Source organism: Rhea americana, unplaced genomic scaffold (assembly GCF_003343005.1).
Source record: "Rhea americana isolate MKP2758 unplaced genomic scaffold, rheAme1 scaffold_40, whole genome shotgun sequence".
Taxonomy (NCBI): Eukaryota; Metazoa; Chordata; class Aves; order Rheiformes; family Rheidae; genus Rhea; species Rhea americana.
The window spans coordinates 3,988,220-4,014,760 of NW_028186535.1; the positions used below are offsets into that span (position 1 = coordinate 3,988,220).

Sequence of the window (26,541 nt, forward strand, 5' to 3'; positions counted from 1 at the left end):
GGGAGACGGAGTTAAGCGGAGACACGCAACCTCCGCCTCTTTCGGCACCGCCGCCGCGCACTCGCTCGCCGCGGCAGCACCGACGGCGGCTCCCCCCCTCCCGCGCAGCCCCGCGCAGCCCCGCGCGCCATGGCCCCCGCAGCCCCCCGCGGCCCGCGCCTCTTCCTCGGCCTCCTGGTGAGTGAGCGAGCGGTGAGGGGGCTCCGCGGCGCGGCGCGGAGCCGGCTGGCGGCTGCCGGCGGTGCGCGGCCGCGGAGCGCGCTCGGCGTGGCCCGCCGCCGGGAGGGCAGCGAGGGGCGCGGGCTCCGCCGCGGCGTTTCTCCTRCGCGCTGTGATTTTGTTGTTCACCGCGGTGCTCAGCCCAGAGGAGATGGGTTTTTGCTGTTGTTGTATATTTGTTTTATTTTTTTATTTTGTTGGGGGGGGATAGGGTTGACGACGACCTCGTTATTCTCCCTCACGCGTGTCCGCTGCCAGCGCAGCGAGGGGTGCTCTCCTGCGCGCTCAGCCCGGGGCCGCATTTGGGCTGCTCCGACGTGAAMGTGCAGGAGTGGCTGAAAGACGGGGTAACAGTAACAGAAACTGAAATGAGTGCCTAGTGCCTGCATGTGAAGAAGAGCACGTCCTTGGCGTGGAAATGCGATTAACCCTGTTTCAGAATACAGCAACTGTTACGCCCTGGAGATGGCTCAGGCGAAAGAACCAAGTTGGTTTTTAGGTTAGCTTGCTTTGGAGGACTAATTTTAGGTTAGTTTTTGGACTCTACTGTGAGATTAAGTACGGGTGGGTGTGTGCTATCGTTGTAAATGCCGTTTCTGGTTATTCATTTTTAAAAATGAAATGCGCTTCGCCTCATTTTTGTCCCCGCGATTGGCCCTTTTYCATGAGAAGGGTTGCGTGCGCGGAGTGGAGCGTGGTAAGCTCCTCTGTGAATGTTGAAAGTAATTTTTCTTTTGTTTCTTACCCCCTTTCTTACCCGTAATCATTGCATTCACAGAAAGAGGGTATATGATAGTTTATGCCTGGAAGAAAAATACTCAGTAGCGTTGAAGCATGAATTTATTATTTTTATATTCATTAGTTATGTACATTTTAATGAGAATGTTACTATTCCAGACATGCTATGCCTGCCTCCCTTTGCCAGGATATTCATAATAGATCTCAAAGAAACCCAAGCTGAGTTTACACATTCACTTAATTAAAAAAGAAAAAGAATTTCACCTTTCTAGTAACACACACACACACACACACGCACACACAAAATGCTCAAGTGTCTTCTTTACGTAAAGTGAAAGGACGTAGTAAATAATTTTTGTGTGACATATCTTTACATTTGCTTAACTCTTCAGTAGCTCATCATATATCAGACTAATATGGTATCAATATTTCAAAATGTCATTGATTCTGAAAATGTCTTAGAAGAGTGTAATAAGATTATACAATTTCAATAATTTAGAAGTTAATATACCATCTTTCAGGAGAGAGTGTTTTATGAAATATCTTTTAATAAGAGATATGTCAATTATATTAAGACATAAGAAAGGATGTTAAAATGGTGTTTTATGTATACATATTTTCATATCTGTATGCATGTAAGAAATAAAACAGCTTTTATGATGAGGACATGACACTTTAATTGTTTTAATGCAGTGATTGAAATTCACATTTCAAATTATTTTTTTAGGTGATTGTAGGTTTTCTAAAGGTTACTAACTTCTTAAATATTTTAAAGTATATTTATTTTAATATTTTCTTAATTTGTACATCACACATCACTTTCAGCATTGCCATTAACTATTTACTTCCTTATATCTTTGGTCCTAAAGATATGTGCAAAATGAAGATGACTTTCCTTTTTGCTACACTTTCATCCTGAAAGAATAAATGTATTTAAAAGAATTAATACATTCATTTAAATTTCTTTATCTGTTGGTTTAATTGGCTGTGAAATGTTTGGATTACAATTTTAAACCTATGGCAAGGTGTATACAGTGTGAGGTCAGGACTAAACTACTTTATGCTGAAGAATGTCCTTGTATCTCCAGATGCTTGTTTTTGTAAAATAAATAAATARAGAGAGATCTGGTTATCTACTACTCAGTTAATGAATTATTTGAATTTTCAGGAGGACCCCATTTTGTAACTAGTTATACGGAAGTGGACTGCTGTCATACACAGCATTTTATTTTAGTCATATCTAATTGCTGAAGCTCGATTTAACTAGTTTGTTGAGAATATATTTTGAAGATGCAAAGTGATACGCAAGTGGGAGTGTCATCATGTGGTCTAATGAGACACTTCTTTTAATGTTTCACATCACCACAATTCCATCAAACTGAGCTATGGAGAGCTGAATCTTAATACTTAGAATCCAATACCCTTGGACTTCGAACCACCAAGAGTGCTATTAGAGAAGGTCTGCGGTGAAACTTTTTTTTGTATTTCCAAGTACAGAAAAGTAGGTGAAATCTTCTAGTTGAAAGGAACTCCTGATGTTGATGTCAATACCATGAGCTTAGAAAAGCTCATAAGCCATGGAAGCCAAGGGCAGATCCAGGACAGTAGTCAGAACTTGATTCCAATCTGAAACTTTGTATGCTCTGCTATGTATTTCCTGACTTTTTATTTAATGAGTGCTTTCTGGACCTTTTCACTGGCTTGTATTAAAAAAAAGAAAATGGTAATAATAAGAGAACAAAATAAAAACAGCTTCAGCAACTGTAATTATTAAAGTCAAAATAACACATTTTCCCCCTTATTTTTTAAATTTGTTTTCTAGGTATTGAGTTTGTGCTGTGAAGCTTGCAAGAAAGTAATTTTTCATGTTCCATCTAAACTAGAGGCTGGCACGTTAGTTGGCAGAGGTGAGAAACTACAAGATGCTCATCTTAAACATTACAACATTTTGCCTTTTCTGGAGATGGAGAGTCTCTCTTTCTTTTTTCTTTTCTTTTCTCTCTCTCTCTCTCTTTTTTTTTTTTTTTTTTTTTTTTTTTTTTTTATATGGAATGTATGGATGACTGGACAGCCAGTTAAACAGCTGGATCAGCCCTTTTATGAAGGATATGCCCTGTGTCTGTTACGGATTTGAACATTGGCTTTGTGCGTCCATTTGATTTTTGCATAAACAACTATTGTCAGCCTTCAGCATGTATTTTAAAACTAGAATGACAGAGATCAGGTTAACATTTTCAWAGTTTGGGGTCTAAGGATTAGTACTTAGGTAAAAGACCTAATATTCAAAAGTGCACCCAGAACCCACGGAGTCCTATGCAGAAGTCAGTAAGTCATTCAGAAAATGGAAAAAGAAAAAAGAAAACAAACCCCCCACAGCCAAAGCACCCAGAAGTTACTGCTGCTCTGCGACCTGTTTGAAATACAGATGTGATTTCTCAGCTGTGCTGGGGGGACGAGCAGCGGAGGGGTCCTGCATGCACAACCAGCGCAGGGAGTGCTCCGTCTAGCGGGATGCGCTGCCACCATTTAGGGGAGTTCGTAGGAGACTGAGAGGAGTGGGAGAGACCAGAATACATCTCTCCTTTTTGCTTAGACCAGCCTTTGAAAGGCAGTTTTTAAAGGTGGGGCACTGGAGCTGCTATAAAGGTGTGGGCTGCCTGAGACTGCATTTAAGGGCTCCGAGGTGCTTTGTACCAGTCCCGGGACAACAGGAGTCTGCGTCAAATCTGCAATCCTAATCCAAATTTCTACAGAAGGAACAAATATAGTAGATTTGTAATTAATCACAAATGCTCAGAAAATCTGTCTTTAAAAATGAAAGCTCATTGATCTTACTGATAYTTTGCATTGATACAAGAGCCATAGCTTCATAATAAAATAGATCAAGAGTTTTCTCGGTTGTTGTACGATTTTATATATTTCCGACTTATGCATCATATACAAAGATGATGAGAAAAAGTTGCCACAAAGCTATGGTATACTGAACATAATGTTGATTCATATAATCATCAAAACTAATAATAACTTTATTCTGATATTTTTGGAAATGCTCAGAGACACCTTTGAATGAAGAGGTGATAATTCTGTTCAATACCAAATTATCTCTGTTAAGGTTGACAAAGAAGTCACTGTTGCACTGCTCTAGAAAGTCTATGAGGTATTTAATTGARCAGTAAAAAGAAGAACTTAAAAAGAAGTAGAAGAAAACAATTTTTAAAATCCTACTTCCCRTCTATTCTTGCACTCTTTAAAGTTGAATATAATTTGTTTTATCAAAAATATCATCTGCATATATGGAATGATATTTTGAATCTACTCAAGTCTTTGAGAGTTTTACCATTGGCCTTCATGGCGCAAGACCCTATCCGATATCATATCATTGAAGAATTACAGTTGAAGTATACAAGTATATAATAGTTATTATTTTACAACCTTTTGATAAAAAATATGCTATTTGATTTTGTATTGTATTAAGGGGAAAAAAAAGACCTGATTTTGAGAACATTATAATGTGATACCTCCATGTCCTCTGCAAGGATMCTTTATTTAGAGTTTAGGTCTTTTGTCTCTTTCAGAGTGGCAAATCATTCTGCTTAGGGCTGTGGCCTTATTGCAGTTCATCATTATGGTTATCTTGACTTTTGCCTTTTTTCCAGTCATAGTGCAGAATTACTCACTGGTGAACTAGTCTGAGTAAAGTGCATTGATGTTTGTTTTAGCCACAAGTGATAGGAAACACAGTAGAAACACCTGAGAAGCATGCTGAGCTTACCGGTATGTCCTGTCAACTGCATGGGATTCCAGAGTTTGTCTGTATCTCTCCCTTCAGTCTGCCTTATAATTTAAAAGCCTTTGTCATCCCAAGACTTCTAAATCACATCAGATCAGTCAGTGCTTTCCTCCTGAGGGTAAAACTTCCAAGAAGTAATATCTCCATGGGAATTTGCATTAATTAATCATCTTCACTGTTTTTGTGGGCCATGGAGCACAAGATAAATGTAATATCTCCTCATCCTATAACACGTGTCTATGATTTTTTTTTTCTTTTTTTTGACATTTAAACATATTCATGTTCATGTCTGCTACTTCAAGAATTTTTTCAGTAGTGTATTTTTCAAAGATGCACGTGAAGGACCTGTATCCTTTGGGAATCAGCCTTTATATACACAACAGTGGAAATTAATGTAAAGTTGGTCAAACCTGGGAGCATAAAAGGGTTCTAGAATCTAATTTTGTGATGCTTAAGTATAAAATGACCAAATTCTTAAAGACTCCGTATGTCAGTAACCATCAGTTTAAGTTTTAATTTAGGAAATGATTTTCAATTTTGTGAGGGTTCTTTCTTGAACGTAATTGTTTCACCACTTCAATTATTGTTTAAATATTTTTTTCTTACAGTTAATTTAAGAGAATGTCTTCAGTCTGCAGAATTGTTCAGTTCCAGTGATCCAGTCTTCAAAATTCTAGAAGATGGTTCTGTGTATACAACATCTGTTGTTTCTTTGTCTTCTGAGAAAAAGACTTTTACCATATTACTTAAAGACATTCAAGACCATGTAGAAAAGGAAATACATGTTAACTTGGTGGCAGATGAAGAAAAGGTAAGCTTCTAATTTTAAGATACCTTATATGGATTCTCTCTCACTTCATGTTGGATAACTAGCTTCAAATAATCAGGCACAGCACTCTATTGTAGAATATATTTTTATTTGGCAATACTTGATTATTGTGTAGGTTAAGTCATTAGACTTCCTCCCTGAAATTGGAGATGCTAACAAGGAGCTTAACCAGGAATGTCAAGAATCTTAAAAGACAGTGTTTGATGCATGCAGACAGATTTTATTGGCAGAAAGTATTACACTGAATGAAAAACTTGTAAAGATCCTGCAACAGATGTAGTCAGAAATGAGTATTGTGAAAAAAAGTGGTCAGTGGGAAAACTGGAGAGGGGAAAAAATAGAAAAAAGAGAAACTGTAATAAAGCAAGAATATACACTGTTAAGAATATATAGATAGATTTTTATCTATTTTTTTTATATTCTAGATCCAGACACAGAAGATAAGGCATGCTAGAGATACAGTTCTCAAGCGAACCAAAAGGAGGTGGGGCCCTATTCCATCTGTTATGATAGAGAACTCACTTGGCCCTTTTCCACTACAAATCCAGCAGGTATATTTTATAAAGATCGTAATTTTATGGCACAAACTACCTTCTCATGTGTGTAATAAAATCTATTTTCTATTTATGGGTTCAGACATATGTTTTATCAAAAAAATTAAAACTCCCCAAGAAATTGTAAACTCACAGAAACTGTTTTGAGGCAAAGTTCTCGCCTTCCCTCACCCCCAAGGAAAAAGAGTATTTCATATTCATTTGCATTGAAACTGTCTTCACAAACTTTATAAAGGAAATCTGAGGCTCATGGAAGAACAGAAGTGACTACTCCTGAATTTTCCACTGATGCCATTCCTCCTTTTATACCTCTGTCTCATTCTGTCCTGTTCACTCTCCCTCTTGTGATCTTGTAGCAGAAATAACCTGCTCATGATAGTTTGGATGAACTGGAAATGGGCAAGAGCCATAAAAAGAGAGGTGTGCTATAAGAAGAGAGAGCTCTTTGGCCTGCAATTCAATGAATGGCATAATTCAAAAAAAAAAAAAAAACCCAAAGTATTGTTTAGAAGAAGTTTTTGTAGACTGGAGTGGGAGAGGGTGGATCTTACCAGCATGTCTGCATCCTTTCTGGATCTTAATGTGTAAATCTGTCATCTATCATGGCATATATTATTAGGAAAAATACTTTAAGTAAGAAAATTAGTAGGCATGAAATAGAAATGCAAGAACTAAAGTTATCACAAATCCATCTGGCCTTTACTAGATTACAGAGTAGTTAGTAGAAGATATGTAGAGACAAGTGTAATAACAGAGTCTGTACAAAGTAACCATTCTTCTACTAATCTTATCTTCCTAACTTCTGATAATCAGTAGATAAGGAAAGTATTTGGAGCGGGGGGGGGCGAGTGTATAAATACCTAACTGCTATGTTACCTCCTCGGTGCTTATAATGAGATGAAAAGAGATGATCMGAATTGTCCCTTCTCTGGACTATATTGTAATTTGTTTCCTTTATCTGTTCATTTGTTTTGTTTTTCTTCACTAGGTTACAAACTACATTTTCAACCAAGCTCAGACTCTGAGTGCATCAAAAATATATATTTTTTAAACAGATACAGAAATAATTAGCCATCTCTTCCTGAATGTGTCTTGATACATGCAGCATTCTAGAAAGATTACATTTGAAAACTAAATATATTTTTCATGCACATTCTTATTTCTTTAATTGTTCTGTGGCACTAAACACTTCTCAGTTTGAAATAGATTAATTACCTCTTCTCATGCACACACACTGTAAAGGAAACCAGTCACAAGATGAGCTGTTCTGYTCTGTGAAGTTTAAGCTGCTGAAGAACTATAATTAATCATTTTTTTTCCCAAAATGTTCCTACTTGTAGTAAAGATGGTCATGAAATAGGGAAGAATATATTAGAATGAGGCTGCTGTTTTTCCTTTGATTTAAAAATTCATTCTTTATAGGTCCAGTCAGACACAGCTCAGAACTACACCATTTATTATTCTGCAAGTGGACCGGGAATTGATCAAGATCCAAAGGGTTTGTTTTACATAGAAAGAGAAACTGGAAATATCTTTGCTACTCGTGCAGTAGACCGTGAACAGTATCCAAGTTTTCAGGTACAGGCCTAAACTGTGTRTATATAATTACTTAAGTCTTCTACTTCTGTCATGCATATATTTCAAAATTGGGTTGCAGTGGAGTTGGGGATCTGGAATTAGATATCTGTGCTGACTGCCGTGATGTATTGGTCTCTGGTGCTTTGGTATTGCAAAGGTGAAATCAGTGACATAAAGAAATAGCTAGTCATCTAGCTCAAGAGTGGTTTGGCTTTTCACTATTTAGATTCTAATTCTAATATAACTAGAGCGAAACACCAGATTTGTATCAGTTTGGGGAAAAGTTTGAAGTAATCTCAAAGTTTTTCAAGGTAAGGGTGTAAAAAGTCTGCATAAAAACAAAATCACGATAAACTGCAGACAGCTATGTTTTTTGAGCTTCCTTTCCTCAAGCTTTTTCGTTTTAGTGTTTAACAGGGTGCACTGCTCTCTCTAGTGGCTGAGAAATGTAAGAAAGCAGCTAGTAGGAATAAACTGCTGCTTCTAAATAGCTGCTTCTAAATAATTAGGCAGGTAATTTGCTATATCTATTACTGCATTTTATTAGGTTATGTTGTAATGGGCAGATAGTCTTTCCATTGTTTTTGCTTTTGTTCTAAGTAGCCATGCTTGCCTATAAACATCATTACACAGAAAATCTTTGGTAATGCTCAGGTAACTTCATCTACACTTGGTAATACTGTGTAAGTTTTGTTTTTTGCTGTCATCAAAAGGTTCAGCTGTTTCCACTTCTGCACGGCCAAAGAGACTGTTCCAGACCAAATGTGTCTGGCATGTTGCCCYGAAGGAAAAAAATGCTGGTCACTTAAAGAGAAGATAGTGAGTCCCAACAAGACTTGAGATCTCAGATTTTCCCTTCAGGCTGAACAATAAAGCACGAATGCGTGCAAGCAGCTGCAAAAGACTTTTGACAGACATGAGATTAATTCCTTGCGAGAACTTCCTGATGTTGAGAAGGATATGCTTGGCACACTGTATCTCATTTTGTTGACTCCTTCTTTGAGTTGGAAGTGTAATAATACTTCATGGTACTTCAGTGTAAAAAAACTACTGAATTTCTGTCTTACAGATCATCTGCTTTGCAACCACTCCTGATGGATATTCACCAGAGGTACCACTTGTGCATACAATCAGGATAGAGGATGATAATGATAACGCGCCATATTTTACACAGGATGTTTTTGAGTTTTGTGTCCCTGAAAATTCCAAACCTGGTAAGAACATTTTTAAATTAGTGTACATGGAAAGCATTATTCAGTTCAGTTATGTACGAGTGTGACTAGGTATAATCCTATCATATACTCAATTTCAGTGGAATTTCCTAAGGACTATTTCTTTACAGCAAAAAGTGAATTTTAAAGACATCAAGATTTCTTTTCATTAGAAATTCTAAGATTTCTTCTCAATAATAGTAAAAAATATTATGTAAATAGCAGTTTTCAAAAACTGACATGCCTCAGCATTCTTAAAGTAGTGTAAGAAGTTCAAAGCACTTTTTTTTCACTTTATCCAAAAACCCATTTCCATAAAATGTTTTGATTGACAAAACATTAGCTTCTAACAGATCCATTTCCTAACCAACTAACTTGGCACTRTTCTAAGGAGTAGAAGACTTCTGATTAAACTTAGAATGTGTCCAAACTGATTAAATAAGGTAGGACTTTTTTTTCCTGGGGTGGAAAAAAGGGTAACAGTAATACATAAAAGGCTTCCTTCTGCCCAGACCTGTAAGAGGAGATTTGCCAGTTACTGACTTCATGCCTCTGTGTAACAGAGGACAGAAGCCGGGGCAAAGGCGGGTGGGGAGAAAGGTGGAACCCGGAGAATAAGGAATGGAAAGCTCTGGTTTACCCTTCTCTCTCATTTCCTGGACTGGAGTTCAGTGAGGAAAGTCTGACTTGTTTTCCAAAAAAAAGGAAGGATCTTAACTTTCACCCCAGAGTAACAGTTGCATTTCCTTCTCTGAGCTGTTTGTCCTTTTACCAGGTGAGTTATGGCTTTTAAGTGAARCTTTGTTCCAAAACTAATCAGACTAGGGGTGAAGTACCATAGTAGTCCCTGAGAGATAGAACTGTAATTTGAACCATGTCAGAAATCACTGAACATCCCCGCCCACCCCAGCAACTCCTTTTCAGCCGTGTTTGGGATTTTCAGAAGTCACTGCCAAAAAATACTTACTGAAATCTAACCTTTAAATATTTCTTTTGATTATTCTTTCTATTCATCTAGCAGCTGCAATAATTATAGTTTTGTTTGAAAAGGAGGGAAAAAAACAGAGGATTAAAATAGAGAATTTTACACTATTACTCTTTTTTTTTATCACTATTTACCATGTTTTCAATACTATTTTAATTTAGGACTAACTATCAAAAAAGCTATTTTCATATATCTAAAATAAAAATACCTATTCGAATAATTTTTGATTGTTTTCTCATTTTCTGGAACTTAAAATCTCTGTATTGCGTTCGCAGGTGTAATAGTTGGAAAAATAATTGCAGAGGACAGAGATGAGCCTTTTACTCTACATACTACATTAAAATACCGCATTGTGTCACAGACTCCACCAGTAACCCAAGTGTTTGGTATACACAGTGACACAGGTGTCATTAGTGTATTATCACCGCAGCTGGACAGAGAGGTGATTCTTACCTGAAGCATTTAGCTTACACTTCTAATGCTTTGATCTGCTGCTCGCAGATAGCTTCCTAATGCTGCACAGRGAATTGCCAGATAAAACGTTCTGGTTACTCTTTCAGTTACCCCCTGTAAGGAGCTCCTGAAGTTTTCCAGAGGGACCTGTATTCTGTCCAAAGGGGTTTCTGTGCGGATTTACCATATACTAGCTAACCTGGGTGGGAGACTTCCTGCTGCTCTCCCATTTGACACCTATCTCCAGCTCTCTGTGGATTTCTTTTTTCTTTCATTTTTCTTTCTTTCTTTCTTTCTTTTTCTNNNTTTTTTTTTTTTGTGTGTGTGTGTGTGATTCATGAATCCTACAAGCTACTGTCACCTCCTAATGCAACTCAGGTAGAGGTGCTTCCTGCTTCTTGTTACAGGGAAGGTGAACCAACTTTTCTTGAAGTGATCAGCCATCTCATATTCAACAAAAGTATCTCTAATATGTAAGACCTAAAGAGTAATATAGCATAATCTAAAATTAAAATGCAAACAGTTTATCAAATGAGTTTCAAGTACAGAAGATACAAAGAAGAGTTGGTTTAAGTTTTTATTTAGATTTTTTTGGGGGGAGTAGGGGCAAAGTCATTTGTTAAATTGTTTACTCTAGAAAAATAACAAGTACATATAATTAATTTATTGTATATGACAGTTATTCTAGAAATGAAACACTGCTATGTGCACATCGTTTTCTAGGTTAAAAGTAATTGCGTTCTGGGCTACTTATTTTGCTTCGTGACTGGAAATCCACAGTGGAGGTTTATTCCAGAACTGTGCACTTGCAGGTATACTGCTCAGCTTCTTAGGCAAGAGAAGTGTGCAGTGGCTGAGTATCACCATGACTACTGCAGAAATGGTCACAGCGACTACCCAGGAAAGACAAGCTTGAAAAATGAGTCCACTAGCTATCTTTTAAAGATAAAAATCTGATTAAAACAAGAGAATTCTTTCTTCCACTCAAGTAACCTAATAGTTCCAGGGACCGAGAGCTAGAATTAATTTCTTAACTCACAAACTCCCACTTTTTGTGTCCCCTCCCTCCTTCCTCCCTTCAGTTGTTCAGGTATTACTAAGGCTAAAGTTGTACTGTTGTGACTCAGATTACTGATTTAAGCGGGCTGCTTATCAGCGATCCTATTTGAGCTGATAAGAGCGCTGACTCTTTCTGGCCAGACCTGCCAAGTGGTAGGCCTCCCCGTGTCACACTTAGCCCAAACAAAACCTGAATGCAGGAGCATTTCTGGTCTTCCTCACTGAAATAGAAGACAGGGCGGGGAGTAAAATGTAACAACAAGCYGCCATGAACTGAGGCATCTCACCATGGGGGAACCCAAAGAATAGTCTCCCACTGCAAATGACTCTGGAGGGAGGTGGGCAGCAGGTGAAGGTGTGCCATTGTCTTCCTAAAGTTAGGGTGCTGGAAAACCAAGGTGTCTGTGGATGTTGTGAAAAGCATTATTTGATATAGGATATGGCTTACACATCACTAGTAGATTCTCTACTCGGTACTACTTAGCCACTTCCCTTTTGGACCTATAGGGAAAAAAGCCCCCAAATTGTCTTACTCTGAAGGAAGTAAATGTTGAATTTAGGACAGAGTTGGGGTACAGAAGTAAAGCGTTCAGTTCTGCTCTTGTGTGACTAAGTGATTAAAAAAATTAAAAGGTCAAACTTCTGTATTTTTTTATTCTTTTTTAGCTGGTATCAAAATATACATTATTAATTGAAGCAAGAGATATGGCAGGCCAGCCTTTTGGTTTGTGCAGCACAGGAACAGCTGTCATTACAATTGAAGATACAAATGATAATGCACCATCTTTTAAACACATGCAAGTAAGTCTTTATAAATTAAATGTGTGTAAAAGGTAAAGAAAAGACTGTTTTTATCAGCTTTCTAATCTTCCCACAGCAGTCTCTCAGATGTGAAGCCTAAAGTCCTGACATACTTACTGCCAGTATGACTTCTCTCTATCTTCACATTTTAACTTAAAAATGTGACTACTGGTTTTCAGAAGTTTATGCCAGAGACAAAAAAAAAAAAAAAAAAAGGACCTTTAATTGTTAGGTTAATTTCTCTTTGGATAGTGGTGTTTTTAGGACAGAGACTATGCCTCTGTAAGCATAGGTACAAACCAAATATGATGAAAGGCTTTGTAATATAAAACCAAACAAAAATGTTAATTATAGATGAGTAATATATGTATATTACCTTTTTCACCCACTATTGCATAGTACCATCAATAATATTAACTCAAAATTACTCTTATTTGTGCTTCCTGAACTTGTACACTTGTACATAACACAGTTCTATAAAATACAAATAAATGAAAAAAGCCTTTCATCCCCTGCCATTCAAGCAGGGATGTATTTCACCCTTGTTGGCTTTTCTTCTCATTCTTGTGGTTTGTTTGTGTATATATCTATCTATATATGTATATGTATATATGTATATATATTTAATTTACCCCATCACCTTTTCTAGCTCTCTACTTGATCCTGTTGTACAGACATTAGCATCTATAGCTGACGTGACTGGGGGAATGTTGTTAATCTGCCTTTCTGAGAAGGAGAATTCCAGACTTAATTATGTCAGCAAAAGTTTGAGAGAGAGAAAGAGAGCTGAGATTTCTGCTCTGCTCACAAGAAAGGGTTATCGTAGGAGAGAAGGGAGGAGTGGAGGAAATAATACACTAATGTGTTAAAACAAAAGAGCTCATGACACCATCTTCATAAATTAGCTCTTTGGGTTTAAGTAGTCTCATTTAAATACAGTATTCCTTCGCTCCTGCGTTGTACCATTGTGGAATGGTACTCTCTGACGTAAATCAATAATTCCTTTTGATATTTTAAGTATGAAGCACGGGTGGAAGAAAACAGAGTGAATGTAGAAATACTGAGAATTTCTGTTGTTGATCTGGATGAACCTGGTTYGCCTGGCTCAGGAGCTGTTTTTGAAATTATAAGAGGAAATGATGATCGCTCCTTTGAAATTACAACAGACCGAAACACAAATGAAGGAATTCTCTGTGTTGTTAAGGTAAGTTACAGCGAGAGTGCTGGAGGAAAATGTATGTGTCTTGGGGAAAACCAATAACATGAAGCTCATTTTTATTCAATGAATATCTCCTGCTATCAGGCAAATTATGTTTTCTTACTAAACTCAACTCTATTCTGAAGCAGATTGCAAAGTGTACTGCAAGTTAGGTCTCTGTGTGGTTCGCAATTGGACAGAAGTTTAATAACTCATCTTCCAGACTACTCCTAATTCTTGTGTGTGCAGGCTTCAAGGAATTATCTTTATTTTACCCTTCCAAGAGAGCTTGGCATTTTAGGCTGGTTCCACAGTTTGAGTTGTTTAGACTTAGGGATGTCTGGGTTTTTAACAGAAACAAGAGTGCAGCCAGAGAGGGAGGGACGGACACCTCTTTCAGTCTTGTTCTTTCTGTGAGCTGATTACTCAGCATAAAACTGTTTAGATTTTCTTTTGCAGGGTAGTGACTTTGGGGATTTTTTTCTGGCATGAGAGGGAGGCCATGTACACATAAGATTATGTATAAGTCCAAGTGCTTGTTACATCTGGTATTTTACAGATATTAGGAAAAAGAACCACTGTACTTGTACTCTGATGTGTTCCTTAGCTTCTTACTGTCTTATTATCTATTAAAATTGTGGAATAACAGAGGTCTTCTAAGGAGCAGAGAAGTTTAATATTAAAATCTGAAGATGTAAAACACAACAATGTAGAGAGATGACAAGTTTGGATTTTAATTAATGTTTTGTTGCTAGTAGTCATTTTTTAAATAAAGCTTTTCTAAAGCTATGTGAACGGTGTACTAATCCAGCTGCATATTTAGTATAACTCTCTAGCATACTGGAAAGTATTATACCTTTAGGATATAAATATCTCTATTAATGACATACTATATCCTTAGAGAAGATATTTCAAAACAACATTTGTAGATACTTACTGATCAGTCCCATGAGTTCAGACACGTTTTCAATTGTGTAGTATCACGATAGGTGATAACAAGAAGTGTGATTGACTTGTGCTAGAAAGGAGATATTCATAAGCTAAAATGATGGTCAGCTAGATCCAGGAGGAGAAAATCTTTCATCACATTTAATTCTTATAACAGCTCTATTGGTAATTCACTATCAGAGTGTTATTAATCTAAAATTGTACCGTGGCACTACGTACCTTGTTAGGGATAGCTCCTTAGATTCTTTTCTTTTACTAAGTTAGAACTTAATTTTCTCTGAAAATAATGTGCCTTTACTGTGTCTCAAGCTGGGTATTCCAGAAGAATGGATGATTTCTTTTGTAAATAGATGTAATATTGTAAAAGTTTGTCCATTTAATAATTATTTTGGGAAAGTTTTATATTGGATTTGAAGAAAAATATCTCTTTTACAGGGACTAGATTATGAAAACTCCAAGCAAAGGATCCTCGTGATTACTGTCAACAATGAAGCACCTTACGTGTTAGCACCACATTCAAGACAACTTGCCCAAAGCACCAGTACTGTTATTGTGCATGTCCTAGATGCTGATGAGGGACCTGTATTCAAACCCTGTTTTCTCAGCCTGGAGGTTAAAGAATGTGAGGAGATAGGGACGCTTATTGGGCGTTATTTAGCAGAAGATCCAGAAACTGGGAATAGTGAAGGCATAAGGTATGAAGCAATGTTATTTTACTAGTTTATTTGGAATACAGCATAAGGGAGATATGGGAAGGAAGAAACAGTTATTGATGCTCTATGTTTATGTGTGTGCATACACACACATGTGTGTGTGCATGTGTATAAATGTAAATAACCAGATGTGTGTGTGTGTGTGTGTGTGTGTGTGTTTGTGTACATACGTATTTGTTTATTTATTGATCTGTTTGAGATCTTTTCTTAAACAACAAAATTATTCTTAACAGCTACCGGATAGCACCTGGCCAATGTAATTGGATTAACATAAATGAAAAAACAGGTGAAATCAGAACTAGTAAAGTCTTGGACCGAGATGTGGCAGAAATGAGACGAGGTCAATGCAATATTACAGTCCTTGCAATAGACAGAAGTGAGTACCAAATATTCTCAGTATCCTCTGTGGTCTATAAAAGATCTGCGTATGCAAATCAAATGTAGGAACAGCTATACATGGTCAGACTGGAGGACTACTGTGTCCAGTATTGTACCCTGGGATGACTGTATCAGATGCCTAGGGAATGTTATATAGTAGGCTGAGCATTTAAGAAATAGCAAGAAATTTCAGTTTTCCCTTCATAATTAGATTTTTATTTTTAAAAGACATCTGCTCCCATTTAAAATACTTCATTAAATTAAAATTCAGAGATTGTGTTGTTGTAAGCGGTAGCACCAGGCTATCCTGAAGTTGACAACAGGGGAAGTAGTGACATATATAATTTTTCAAATACATAGTTCTTACTCTTACAGCTATCCTACTGTTTTCTCTCTGTTTGATCTCTTGGTATCTTCTTTTTGGAAACCTGTAAGTTAAGAGAAGCTATAGTAATAGATGTATTCATTGCAGTGTGTTACTGGGTTCAAACTCATCCTCAGGAGTTTGGATTCTGTAACAGTGTTACATGTTTCTGGAGTGATGAGCTCTTACACATTCCACTGATCAGAGGGAAGGGTTGGACATTCAAGCGCTCATGTTAAAACAGGTTTTGGTTCTGACTTAACATTAGTGAGCATCTCTTCTGATTGCTTGGGGATATGTATCTACTTCCTATCTCAGGAGRAGACATAGTTTAGGCGAGATGATTAAATACACGTTTAAGTTCCCAAATGCTAAATGTAGCAAATTAGTCATCAAAGAAAAATGTAAGAAATAAAGCTCACACTTTTAACTCTAAAATATGTATCTTACATTAAAATGGAAAAATAGGTAGCCTTTATTGATCCTATGGTAGGATTTAGCCCTTACCTGCTAAAATACCACTGAGAATAAATTGCAGTCCTTCTAAAGTTATTTTATAATGAAAAATTCTAAGTCTGTGGAGTTACATGAATTCTTCCAAAGCTTGCATTTTAAAATTAAATGTTACGTATTTAAATTATTTAGAGCTTTTATTGCATATAAAGAAAATGCAATATGTTCTGCAATCATGTGTCTCCAGATAAAGTTTTAAAAAGGTAGACTTCACTGGCATACAACTGCCAGTATCGACCATTCCTATATCAAAAAAAAAAAAAAAAAAAAAAAAAAAATAAATCAAAGTAGAAGGGAGAGCTTGTTCAGTTCTCACATGCAGACTTTAGTTACGTAGTTTATTCCATTGCGGAATCCCAGTACCACATGATGACTCAGAGGGAAGAGAACAAAAAAAATGGTGTTGTATCTGAAAGATGTTCATGTCTGCAAACAGTGGCATAAGAATGGGAAAAGGAGGGTAGAGGAACTGTGATTTATATTCTCCTTTACGGAGTAAAAAGGTTCGAGACCTTCCTTTTCTGCTTTTGAATCTCTGCTGCTTCTGTTAGAACAACATCTGTCCCTGCACTGGTGAACATGCTTAACAAAGTATATTTTGTGTGTGTACAGAATATGGAGTTTTTGGACTCCCGTTCATTTGTGGTTCTCTTTCCATTTGTACAAATACACTTCTGTACGTGTAATTTTGACCAGATTAAACTGCTGCAAATGAATAATATTCAAAGCAAGTCAAGAAGAAACTAGTGTATGTGAACTTGAACTAACTAAAAAGACGTACTGTATCTTAAAAGATCAGATAATTTAGATTTTTCTGCTTTTTTTAGATATCATCCTGCCGCCTGTCTGTTGCCCAGGAGAGGCAGAACTTATAGCTGCAGATCTGTTATTTTCCGCTCTGTCTTTCCTATTTTCTCCCTGCTGTGCCCACAGCTCCACAGTTTACTTGAAGATAGCACATGCAGAGGAGGAAATGGACTTCAACACTTTCTTCTCTGTCTCCAGAACAGAGGATTTCCTCCCCATATTCCCTACTTTGCTTTTAATTCCATTTAATGGTTTCTAACCAAATTATTCACTGTATGATCAGAYGAGCAAAGAGAAGGACTCAGTAGAWGCAGCAAAGAGCAGGCTATGAAAATTCCTGCTCTGCTTTTAACTAAATCTATAGCTGCTTTCCACCTTACTTTAAACTTTCCACTAAACTAAACTAAAGTGCTTTCCACCACTTTAAACTTAGGTATTACAATTGATTATATTTGATTCAGCAGCTTAGGGGGAGTAGAAATAAAGAAATAAATGCACATTAGAAATAAGCAGTAAAAGTAGTTCTTTTTATCTTACAGGTGGCAAAACAGGCACCGGAACTGTTCAAGTTATCATCAAGCCTGGGAACAAGAATTACCCACGCATCACTAAAACTGAGTATATAATGTGCAGAGACAGAAAGCCGATCTGCCTCACTGCACAGGATGCTGATGAGTCTCCGTTCAGCATGCCTTTTGTATACCGTGTGGTTGACCGTAGCTTGAGTGCCTCGTGGAAGATAACTCGACATAACGGTATGTTCAGCTGAATCCTGGTGCACTTGCAAAAAGCAGTAATAGCTTCCAGTGCAAGTGGTGTTGCATCTTCGCAGTAAGGTGATTAGGCTGTGCTTCACAAGTAATAATTTTTGCTGAGCCTTATTTATCACAGAAGTTGGCTTACCTGTTTCAGGTCCGATTCCTTACGTTTCTCTGTGTTTCATTTGCTGTACAGAGGATCTAGAGAAGATAAAGGGGAAAGAGCCAAGGTGTTCTGTGTCTTAACTGTCGGGGGTTTGAAAGGGTWTGTTTCCAGAAGTTAGCGAGGTAACACCATTAGCGTTGGAAAGGCAATATAACAAATAGCATCAATAATTGTGGAAAAGAAAGTATACACTCATAACTTCAGAAGAATTTAAGAATGCAATGGCTATGGTGCCAAAGAAAAAAAATATATTTTTTTAATGGTGCTTTTTAATTATACTATTGTAGGAGAAGGCTGGGAAAATGAAACATTACCTAAAATCGATCAGAGGAAGCCTAAAAAAACTTAGCAATTTTTTTCTCAGTACTGCTGACATCCAGTATATTTTAGCTCCAGCTGAGTTTGGTGAAAATATGACTGCCTTCCATAATATATTTATTCTAATTTTGAAAGTTTTGATAGAAGCAGATAAAGGATTTACTACAAAAGGAGTCACTGTTCCCTAAGATTTGCTGATGTGAAAAGTCATAGATGACAATGGTTTCTTCCTATGACAGCATTAAGAACTGAAAGTACATTTGCTACTGTGTTGTCAAGGCTGAAAGGAATCTGGTTCTGGAGTGGGACGGCATGACAAAAGTTCATTAATAAAAAGCAAAAGGTAGCAAAGCCTGAGAGCACAGACCATCTGGAAGTTTCAAGGTTTATGTTGGGCAAATTAAAAAAAAAAATATTTTTGAAAGTTCATAGAATTTCAGATACCCGAGAAAAAGCAACCATTATATTCATTAATGGCCATATTGTAGATATTTTTTTTACAAATAATTTAAAACACATGCTCGCTAATCATTGCAGGGCAACAGATTAAATGCATTTTATTTCCCATTGAGTATAGCAATTTCTGTGCTAAAGGATGGAAGCAGTGTTAATTTGTTTTTGGATTAGACTCCAATCAGACCATAAAAAATCCTTTAATTGCCAGTTCAGTTGATGGTCTTTATGAGTAAACACAGTGTTATTTGCCCTCATGAACTGAAACAGTTTCAGAGTTTCAAATCACATATTTTCAAAAAGCTATATAGGCTTTGCTTTTCAATTCTGACTTTTAAAAAGGATGCTGAAATASGATGTGGAAGACTATAAATCCTTCCAAATACGTATTTGTTTGCTGCTTGCGGTTATTGTTAACACTTTAAAGATAGTTTTAAACCAGCTGGTATGGATCTGGTAGCAGTGTAGCTGTAGCAGAATGGAAGACCATGCTTACGATGACAATTGTATAGCTATATCTCATATCAAGGATAAAATTCAGTTGTATGCTTTTGCACAGAATCTCTTTCTTCCTTTCTAATAACTGATAATACTTTTTGGACTGTTGGAAATTGACTGGGGTAAAAGTGAAAGGGAACAGGAGAATTTCARTTATTTTTAACGGTGAATCTTGTTTTGTCTTTTTTTGCAGATAAATCAGCATATCTTTCACCAAGGGGCGAAATTCCGTTTGGAACGTACACTATTCCTGTAAGTGTGTCTGATAACGGAGGACGCCAAGGAGTCAGTTATGTAACAGTTAATTACTGTGACTGTGATACTCCAAGTGACTGCAATCAAGAACGTCCCTCTGAAAGAGCTGCCCCAAATGTTACTCTTGGGGTGTGGGCCATCCTTGCAATGATTTTAGGATCACTATTACTGCTGTGTAAGTATACTTTTTCAATATGAATTGCAAAACACTTATTTTAAAATAAGCTGAGAGCTCGATTTGGACTTGACTCAAGCATTTCTTGTAGCCCTTGTCACTGACTTAAGGCACCTGTTCTGTTTGTGTTGGCATCACATGCTTTTTGCTCTAGTACTGTCCTGGCGTTTTTTCCTACTGTGTGCGAATGTTTACTTTTTTAAGTACATTTTATGTAAGATGTTCTATATGTTCATGTTAGCAAGGCCAGGAAAGTGCATGCTGCGTTGTAGGAATGYTGAAACCTATATCCTGGAGCTTTTTGGTGATCCTTTATATTTCATAGACAAAACATTGAGACCCTAAGGCACTCACAATGAATTTTACAAGAGCCAGTATAATTTGTTGGAGGATAGGTTAGATAGTTCCACTGTAGACCCAACTGTTAAATACATTTTATGTTGCTGAGTTTCCCAAAGACTAACAGATTCTTAACAGGTAAATGTCACTGTTAACCAGTGAGGGAGTGACACTGATGTATAATAGCAAAACTAGGTCTGTGTTAGCCAGAATCAGACATAGTCTCTCTGTAGCCTTAGATGGTACTGGCTGTACACACAGTGCTTATATTTTTATGGGGAATCTGAATAGATCTGGTAGACTGAATAGACTAATGTTATCTCCTCATCTTTAATTATCTGAGGACATGCTAAAGTAACAAATGCCTCAGAATTTTCTTCTTTCAATGACCAGYCTTATCCCTACTCAATGTCAGCTAGATATTCATGGCAGGTAGATAAAACACTGGGACTTGCACATGTTTTGAAGATTAGATATATTTGTGTTCTATCTAAACACCACAGATACCCAAATTCATGATGTAATTGTAAGGTGGAACTTGTAAGAAGTGGAGATGCTCAGCAGAGGTAGTTAGTGATGGGTTAGTCAGATTTCTACCAGTGACCTTGACTGTCCCCTCCAAGACAGACTCATTCTTTTACTGTGGATAGGTTTTTATCCTGTATGTYGTGTGGCTCAGTGCTGGTATGGATGTCTTCTTCCCATTGCCAGAATCAGGAGGCTATCCACTCGGACCACTGATGCAGATTGCACTGATAGCTGATCGTTGCATCACCTAAATGGGCTTGAAAGTGTCTCTGAGCTAATTCCCTCATAAGTTTATGATCAGAAATCAAATTGCTCAGTGACTTACGCAGAACTAAATTATTCTTCGTGGATTTTGTTTTTAAGCTATCAGTTTGAAAAGAGAAGGAAAGAGTGGTTCTCTGAATGAAATGTCCAGTTCTTCGTTTAGGAATGGTATCAGTTGCACGTGATTCTTTTATACAAAMTCATTTCTGTCTGAGTCTCTGGGAGACCACTCAGTATTTTTACAGTAGCTAGGCTACTGTAGTGCAGTACTACAGTATTTGCACATTAGTTCCTTATGACATAATTTGACATCTACTTATCAATAAATGAGAAAGGTCTTACGTACAATCTTCATGTAGGAGTAAGGCATTATTTCCTTCATCCTAATTTTGTGTTTATTCTCTGTATAACACAAWTTTACAGTCTCAGAGTGTTTTCAGAAAGGAAGCTTGCATTTCTTTTAGAAAGCCAAGATACATTTTAGAAGAAAGAAGTAGTTCAAGTATATAGTGAAAACTCCATTTACTACTTGAAAAAAATGAGTAAATGGATGAGTATTTTTAGAAACAAATGATTGTTTTAATCATGTTTGATGCTTAAGCATTTGAAAAGGTTGATACAACAAAACTCTATCAGTCAAAAATAGGCATCATTATGATATAAAATTCATAGCATCTTCCTCACTTACTTCCTCTCTGTAGTAATCTTGATTACAATCTGTGGCTGTTATGGCACTGGAGTAATGCACAGACAAGTCACTGATGATTGTGCCAATCACAACTTAATCATTTCAAATACAGAAGCTCCAGGAGAAGAAGTGATGGTGAGTTACCTATTTATTTCAATGTAGAAACATGTGATTAAGGTACCACAGCATTTCAGTTTGAAACGGAGAGTACTTATACACGATTTAGTAAAGGAAATAAGCAATAGAAAGCATAGATATACTTTGTCCATTTAAAAAGAATTTGAAAACTCTGCTTTAGACAGAGTTAGTACGTAATTAAATATAGTTTATCTGGTTGTTACAAAATCTTAATCCTAGTTATTTGTAACTCTTCCAAACTTCAGCTGTTTGCTTTAGAAGTTTTAGATGGATATGTTAATTATTTCGGTTGTTTTCAACAATGAAATCAGATGAAAATTTGCTGTTAAATATATGCTTATGGCAAAACATTATCATTGCTTTCCTTGGAGAAGGAGTATTAAATTCAGCAGATAGTTTTTTGTAGGTGTGACAGGTGCAATTTCTGCCTTCCTCTTAAAAAATGATCAAACAATTGATTTATGAGCCAGTAGAAAACATAAAATTGAACAGTCTATGTTCAGTAAATGTCCTTCATTTTGGTAACTGAACTATTCTGAGATTCCATGTACCATGAATGTAGTCCAGCCCGGGACTGCATGTATGCTCTTCAGGTTCTGTCCCTTCTCCTCCCCATCTCACCCCCCAAAAATTAGAATTAGGAGATTACACTAAAAATCATTGTTTGCTTCACTCCGAAAAACAAGAAAGCTATCTTAATGCTGACAAATGTTGAATTTCTGATCGTCTATGAAGCGTAACTGAGTGCCCTTRTAAGTTGGCATGTAGTCTTTATCTATGTGATCCCACAGTAGTTTTTCCATGTTTGCCTGAATAAACAGACTTAATGTATGATGAAACAGAACAAAGCTTATGCTTGTAATTGTGTATCTGACTTAACAGATTACAAGTAGGTGACTTTGCAAATGAAATACTACCTTTATGTGATATCTTAATTCAGTAGTTGCATCTTGTATAATATCTAAATACATTTTTCCCCCCTTTGTTATAGTAACTTTTCTAAGGACCACTGCCTGATCTTTATAGACACAGTACTGAGGATAGACTTGTGTACAAAATGTCACAAAGCAAAAATTGTGACTTTTCAATTTTAAGTCCYAACAGTTCCTAGTGAGTTTATCCTTCTGAATTAAAAAATGCATGTCTTTTTTAGGATCACAATATAATTCCTTTACAAAATGCAAATGACCAAGGAGGATATGGAGTAAAAACAGGCGATCAACAAATGCTTGAAATGGTAAAAGGAAAAGGTCATACTCTGGAATCCGTCAAGGGAGGTGGACATCAAACTCTGGGATCAGTCAAAGAAGGAGGAGGACAGGCTACGATGGATACGTGTAGATATTCATACTCAGAATGGCACAATTTCACACATCCTCGCTTAGGTGAAGTAAGTATTCTGATACTGGTCTGCTGCAGTCTGCATTATACAGACCTGTACAACCTTTTCAAGGAAGAAATCGTGTATTTGGATAGAAAGCTTTTCTCCTTTGTTCTTGCTTGTTTCCCTAACTCAGTTTGGTCTCTCTCTCTTTCGGTAAAAAATCATTCTTCATCTGTTTTAGCCATAGACAGATTTTCTGTGCTTGGCTTAAATTTTAAGCAATAATTTTTCATTTAGAATAATTACATTTGGAATAATTACTTTACTCAGGTTTCTGTGTTTTTTTGTTTTGGGGGGGGGGAGTTGAGTAGATGTCTGCTTTTATTCTAACTGCTTTCTTCCTACTAATTTAAGACTTGATACTTATCTTAGCAATAGTATAGGAATATATGTAGAGCATTAGTATTATAGTTACACTATGCTTTAGAGATCAAAAACTCTTTACACCTTGCCTGTGTAAATCAGATTTTTAATTTCAAGTGGATTTTAATTGTTTGACAAGTTATTTAAACAGGTTCTTCCTCTGTTACTGTTACATACATGACTAATAGAAATGATTTCTTTATTAAATACTTATATTTTATAGTCTGAATGATATAGACCAATCATGTGCATTTTTTGTATGTAGGAATCCATTAGAGGACACACTCTGATTAAAAATTAATCAATGAAAGGTAAATCAAAGAAATTATTTTTATGCAATATGTTTAGGATAACAATTTAAGAAAATAATAAGGTATGTTCTCTTCCTATGCAGAAGGTGCACCTATGCAGACAGGATGAAGAACAGAAACATTCTGAAGATTATCTCCTTTCATATAACTATGAAGGAAAAGGATCTTTGGCTGGTTCTGTAGGCTGCTGCAGTGATCAGCATGAAGAAGAGGCACTTGACTTCTTAGATCAGTTGGAACCCAAGTTTAGGACATTAGCAGAAACATGTGTAAAGAGATAAATGTGCCTATCACAATGCTGAAAAAAACTGTAAATAACTGGCTGTCATACTTTTGTGATATTAGATATTTTGGAATTGAATGCAACAGTTTCTTCCGTTGTGCTCTTTCTGGGGGAAAGGTTTACCAGGATTAATTTAGAGTTGTGAGAGTATAAGTAACTCTTCCTTTAAATTTGCAATAGATTTTTTTCTCTCTACTAGACACATTCCATCAAAAATGAGGGAGTCAAACCTTTTTTTTTTTTCCTGTGGTAATATAGTAATGCTAGTTTCTACTTAGATTACGTTTCCTGTTCTCTATGATTACTTAAAATGCAAAAACTAAGTTTTTTTTTTTCCTTTTAACTAATTACTCAGCTTGAAAATTTTGTTGTATTTGTCTTTGGAGAAGGAAAGCTTCTTTTTACTCACTGTCTCTTTGTTCTCTTTTCATTCTGTGGAAATAAAACCAAAAATATTACTGGTGAATATCAAATAYCTTGTTAATTTCTAACCTATATGAACTGAGATACAAAACAGGTTTTCATTTTTCACATAAAATAAAAAAAAAAGATGTTTGCATTATAAAACTTTATATTTTGATTGAAAATTAAGTATATATATTGTACATATGTAAAATAATATTCAAAAATATATTTTTCTCCTAATGGGTTACCACCCATCAAACTTGCTATCCTAAGGGATTTATGGCATCAACAAATAGGGTATCAGCATTGTATGCGAGTATATATTTTTCTTTTAGAAAATAAGAGATTAAAAAAATCAGGAAATAGGGATAATTGTTGTACTTAAATGAATGCAAGACAAATCTCATGTTTACTTGACTTAAGTTTGTACCTCAGCTTCTTGTGAATTTTAACATAGTATCATTATAGAAATRACAAGCATTGTCGAGAGTTTTGTCCAGCATAGCTACCTACCACTGTCTTTTTGACTTGTCTTGTTACGAACTTCATTAAACTGTTTCTTTCTGTAAGCAGAACGGACAGAAGATTTAGCCCGAAAGGACCAAGCGTAGACCACATTAGTAACATGTTTTAAAGCTTTGTTTGAGATGCAAAAATATAGATGGGCAAATCATCTGTTTTTGTATGTATTGTGTGGTGGTTGTAGAGGTATGCATTTACACAGACCTCTGGCAGAAATCATCTGAATCCCATTTGTGTTTTACTGGATTAAGCATACATATACACCATATGTATATACAAAACATTGTAATAAGTATGACATATTACAGTAGTGTGACCTGAGGATTGTCATGAGCTATTTCTGAAATATAGCCTCTGCTTCCCAGGTTCTGTATATTTTTAGCATTTGCTCTCCTGCTGAAGTAATCTGTCTGCTGCACTCCGGGGATTCTCCTGTGCCTTAAAAGAGTATCTTCCTGCTGATGAGAAACTGGTACAATTGCTTATTTTGGGTTTTGTAATTCTGCTTCTAGGATTTGCTCTGTAAACGTATGCCTTAGGGGAGATACTTTTAAAATTTACTGTAGTTAATGATCTATAAAGGGATTATTAATAACAATGAAGAGTCATGTTGCTCTGAATTTTAGTGCACAACTGCTGCTGACTTCTGGTGGTGGCAGTTAATTCCACGTACAACATACAGCCCCTGAATACCCATGACAATATAAAAATCTGGTGAAGTTATAAAATAGTACTTTTAAAACCTTTATGTATCTCACACTGTAAATGGACTTCAGAATATTTCTAATAAGAACTAGCTGTGGTTAGTAATCTTCAGAGACCGACATTTAATATGTTTCAGTCTATCATTTGAAAGTTATGGCAAATTCATCCCACACTATATCCACTGCCAATGCTAAGAATGACAGTCACCAGCAGCAAAGTATTAGATGAGAACCAAGGTATTATGAACTTGTTTTATGACTAGAAATAAATGCTAACACTACTCTTTTGGATGCTACTCTTCCTTATCGTTAACATAAATGAGTTTTGCTGTACACGGAAAGGCCAGATCTGTGGCTAGTATAAGCCAGGATAGCTCTGCTAATGCTAATCAAGCTCTGCTGACTTTATACCAGGTGAAGATCTGCCCCTAGTGTTCTCCTTGTTTTTTTTTGTCTCATATCTTTAGTTGTTGGCTATAAACTTTTTAAGGTAATGTTAATATCTTTTCCCCTTTGTTGTTTTTTTTTAATTATTATATTAAAATCCTATAGTTCAGAAGGACCTAGGATAATAACAGAATGTACTCTTTTGAAATCTGGGGTGGGGGGGAAGGCCATAGAGAAATCTTTAGAATTATGGCTTATTTCCTCAAAAAAAATATATATATAATACTGTTCAAAAAATACACTAAAGCACATATGTATTTGGTCTATTTTTATTTTAAGTAAATGGTTGCCAACTTTCCACTCTTGGATTAAAATAATAATTTATTGAAAGCAAAATAACGTTTTATGCTCTAATTTACATTCAAATTAGATGCATTTTTTTCTTTTACATTTCAAAGAACAGA

The 26,541-nt window shown here is 36.3% G+C and overlaps 1 protein-coding gene across 2 annotated transcripts; it reads left to right on the top strand.

Annotated features, from left to right (window-relative positions):
* The first annotated feature begins 30 nt into the window (after positions 1 to 30).
* Positions 31 to 26,541, top strand: DSC1 (desmocollin 1). Of its 2 annotated transcripts, XM_085314340.1 has the most exons (17): positions 98 to 177; positions 2,780 to 2,864; positions 5,356 to 5,558; positions 6,002 to 6,127; positions 7,553 to 7,708; positions 8,778 to 8,922; positions 10,180 to 10,346; positions 12,083 to 12,217; positions 13,236 to 13,421; positions 14,799 to 15,058; positions 15,310 to 15,452; positions 17,678 to 17,893; positions 19,525 to 19,761; positions 21,594 to 21,715; positions 22,872 to 23,108; positions 23,731 to 23,776; positions 23,860 to 23,925. In XM_085314340.1, the coding sequence occupies exons 1-16, from the start codon at positions 130 to 132 to the stop codon at positions 23,764 to 23,766; spliced, it is 2,502 nt and encodes an 833-aa protein (XP_085170466.1). In that variant the 5' UTR covers positions 98 to 129; the 3' UTR covers positions 23,767 to 23,776; positions 23,860 to 23,925. The 2 variants fall into 2 exon arrangements, with proteins under 2 accessions (XP_085170467.1, XP_085170466.1); XM_085314341.1 differs by lacking the exon at positions 23,731 to 23,776 and having other exon boundaries at positions 31 to 177; positions 23,860 to 26,541.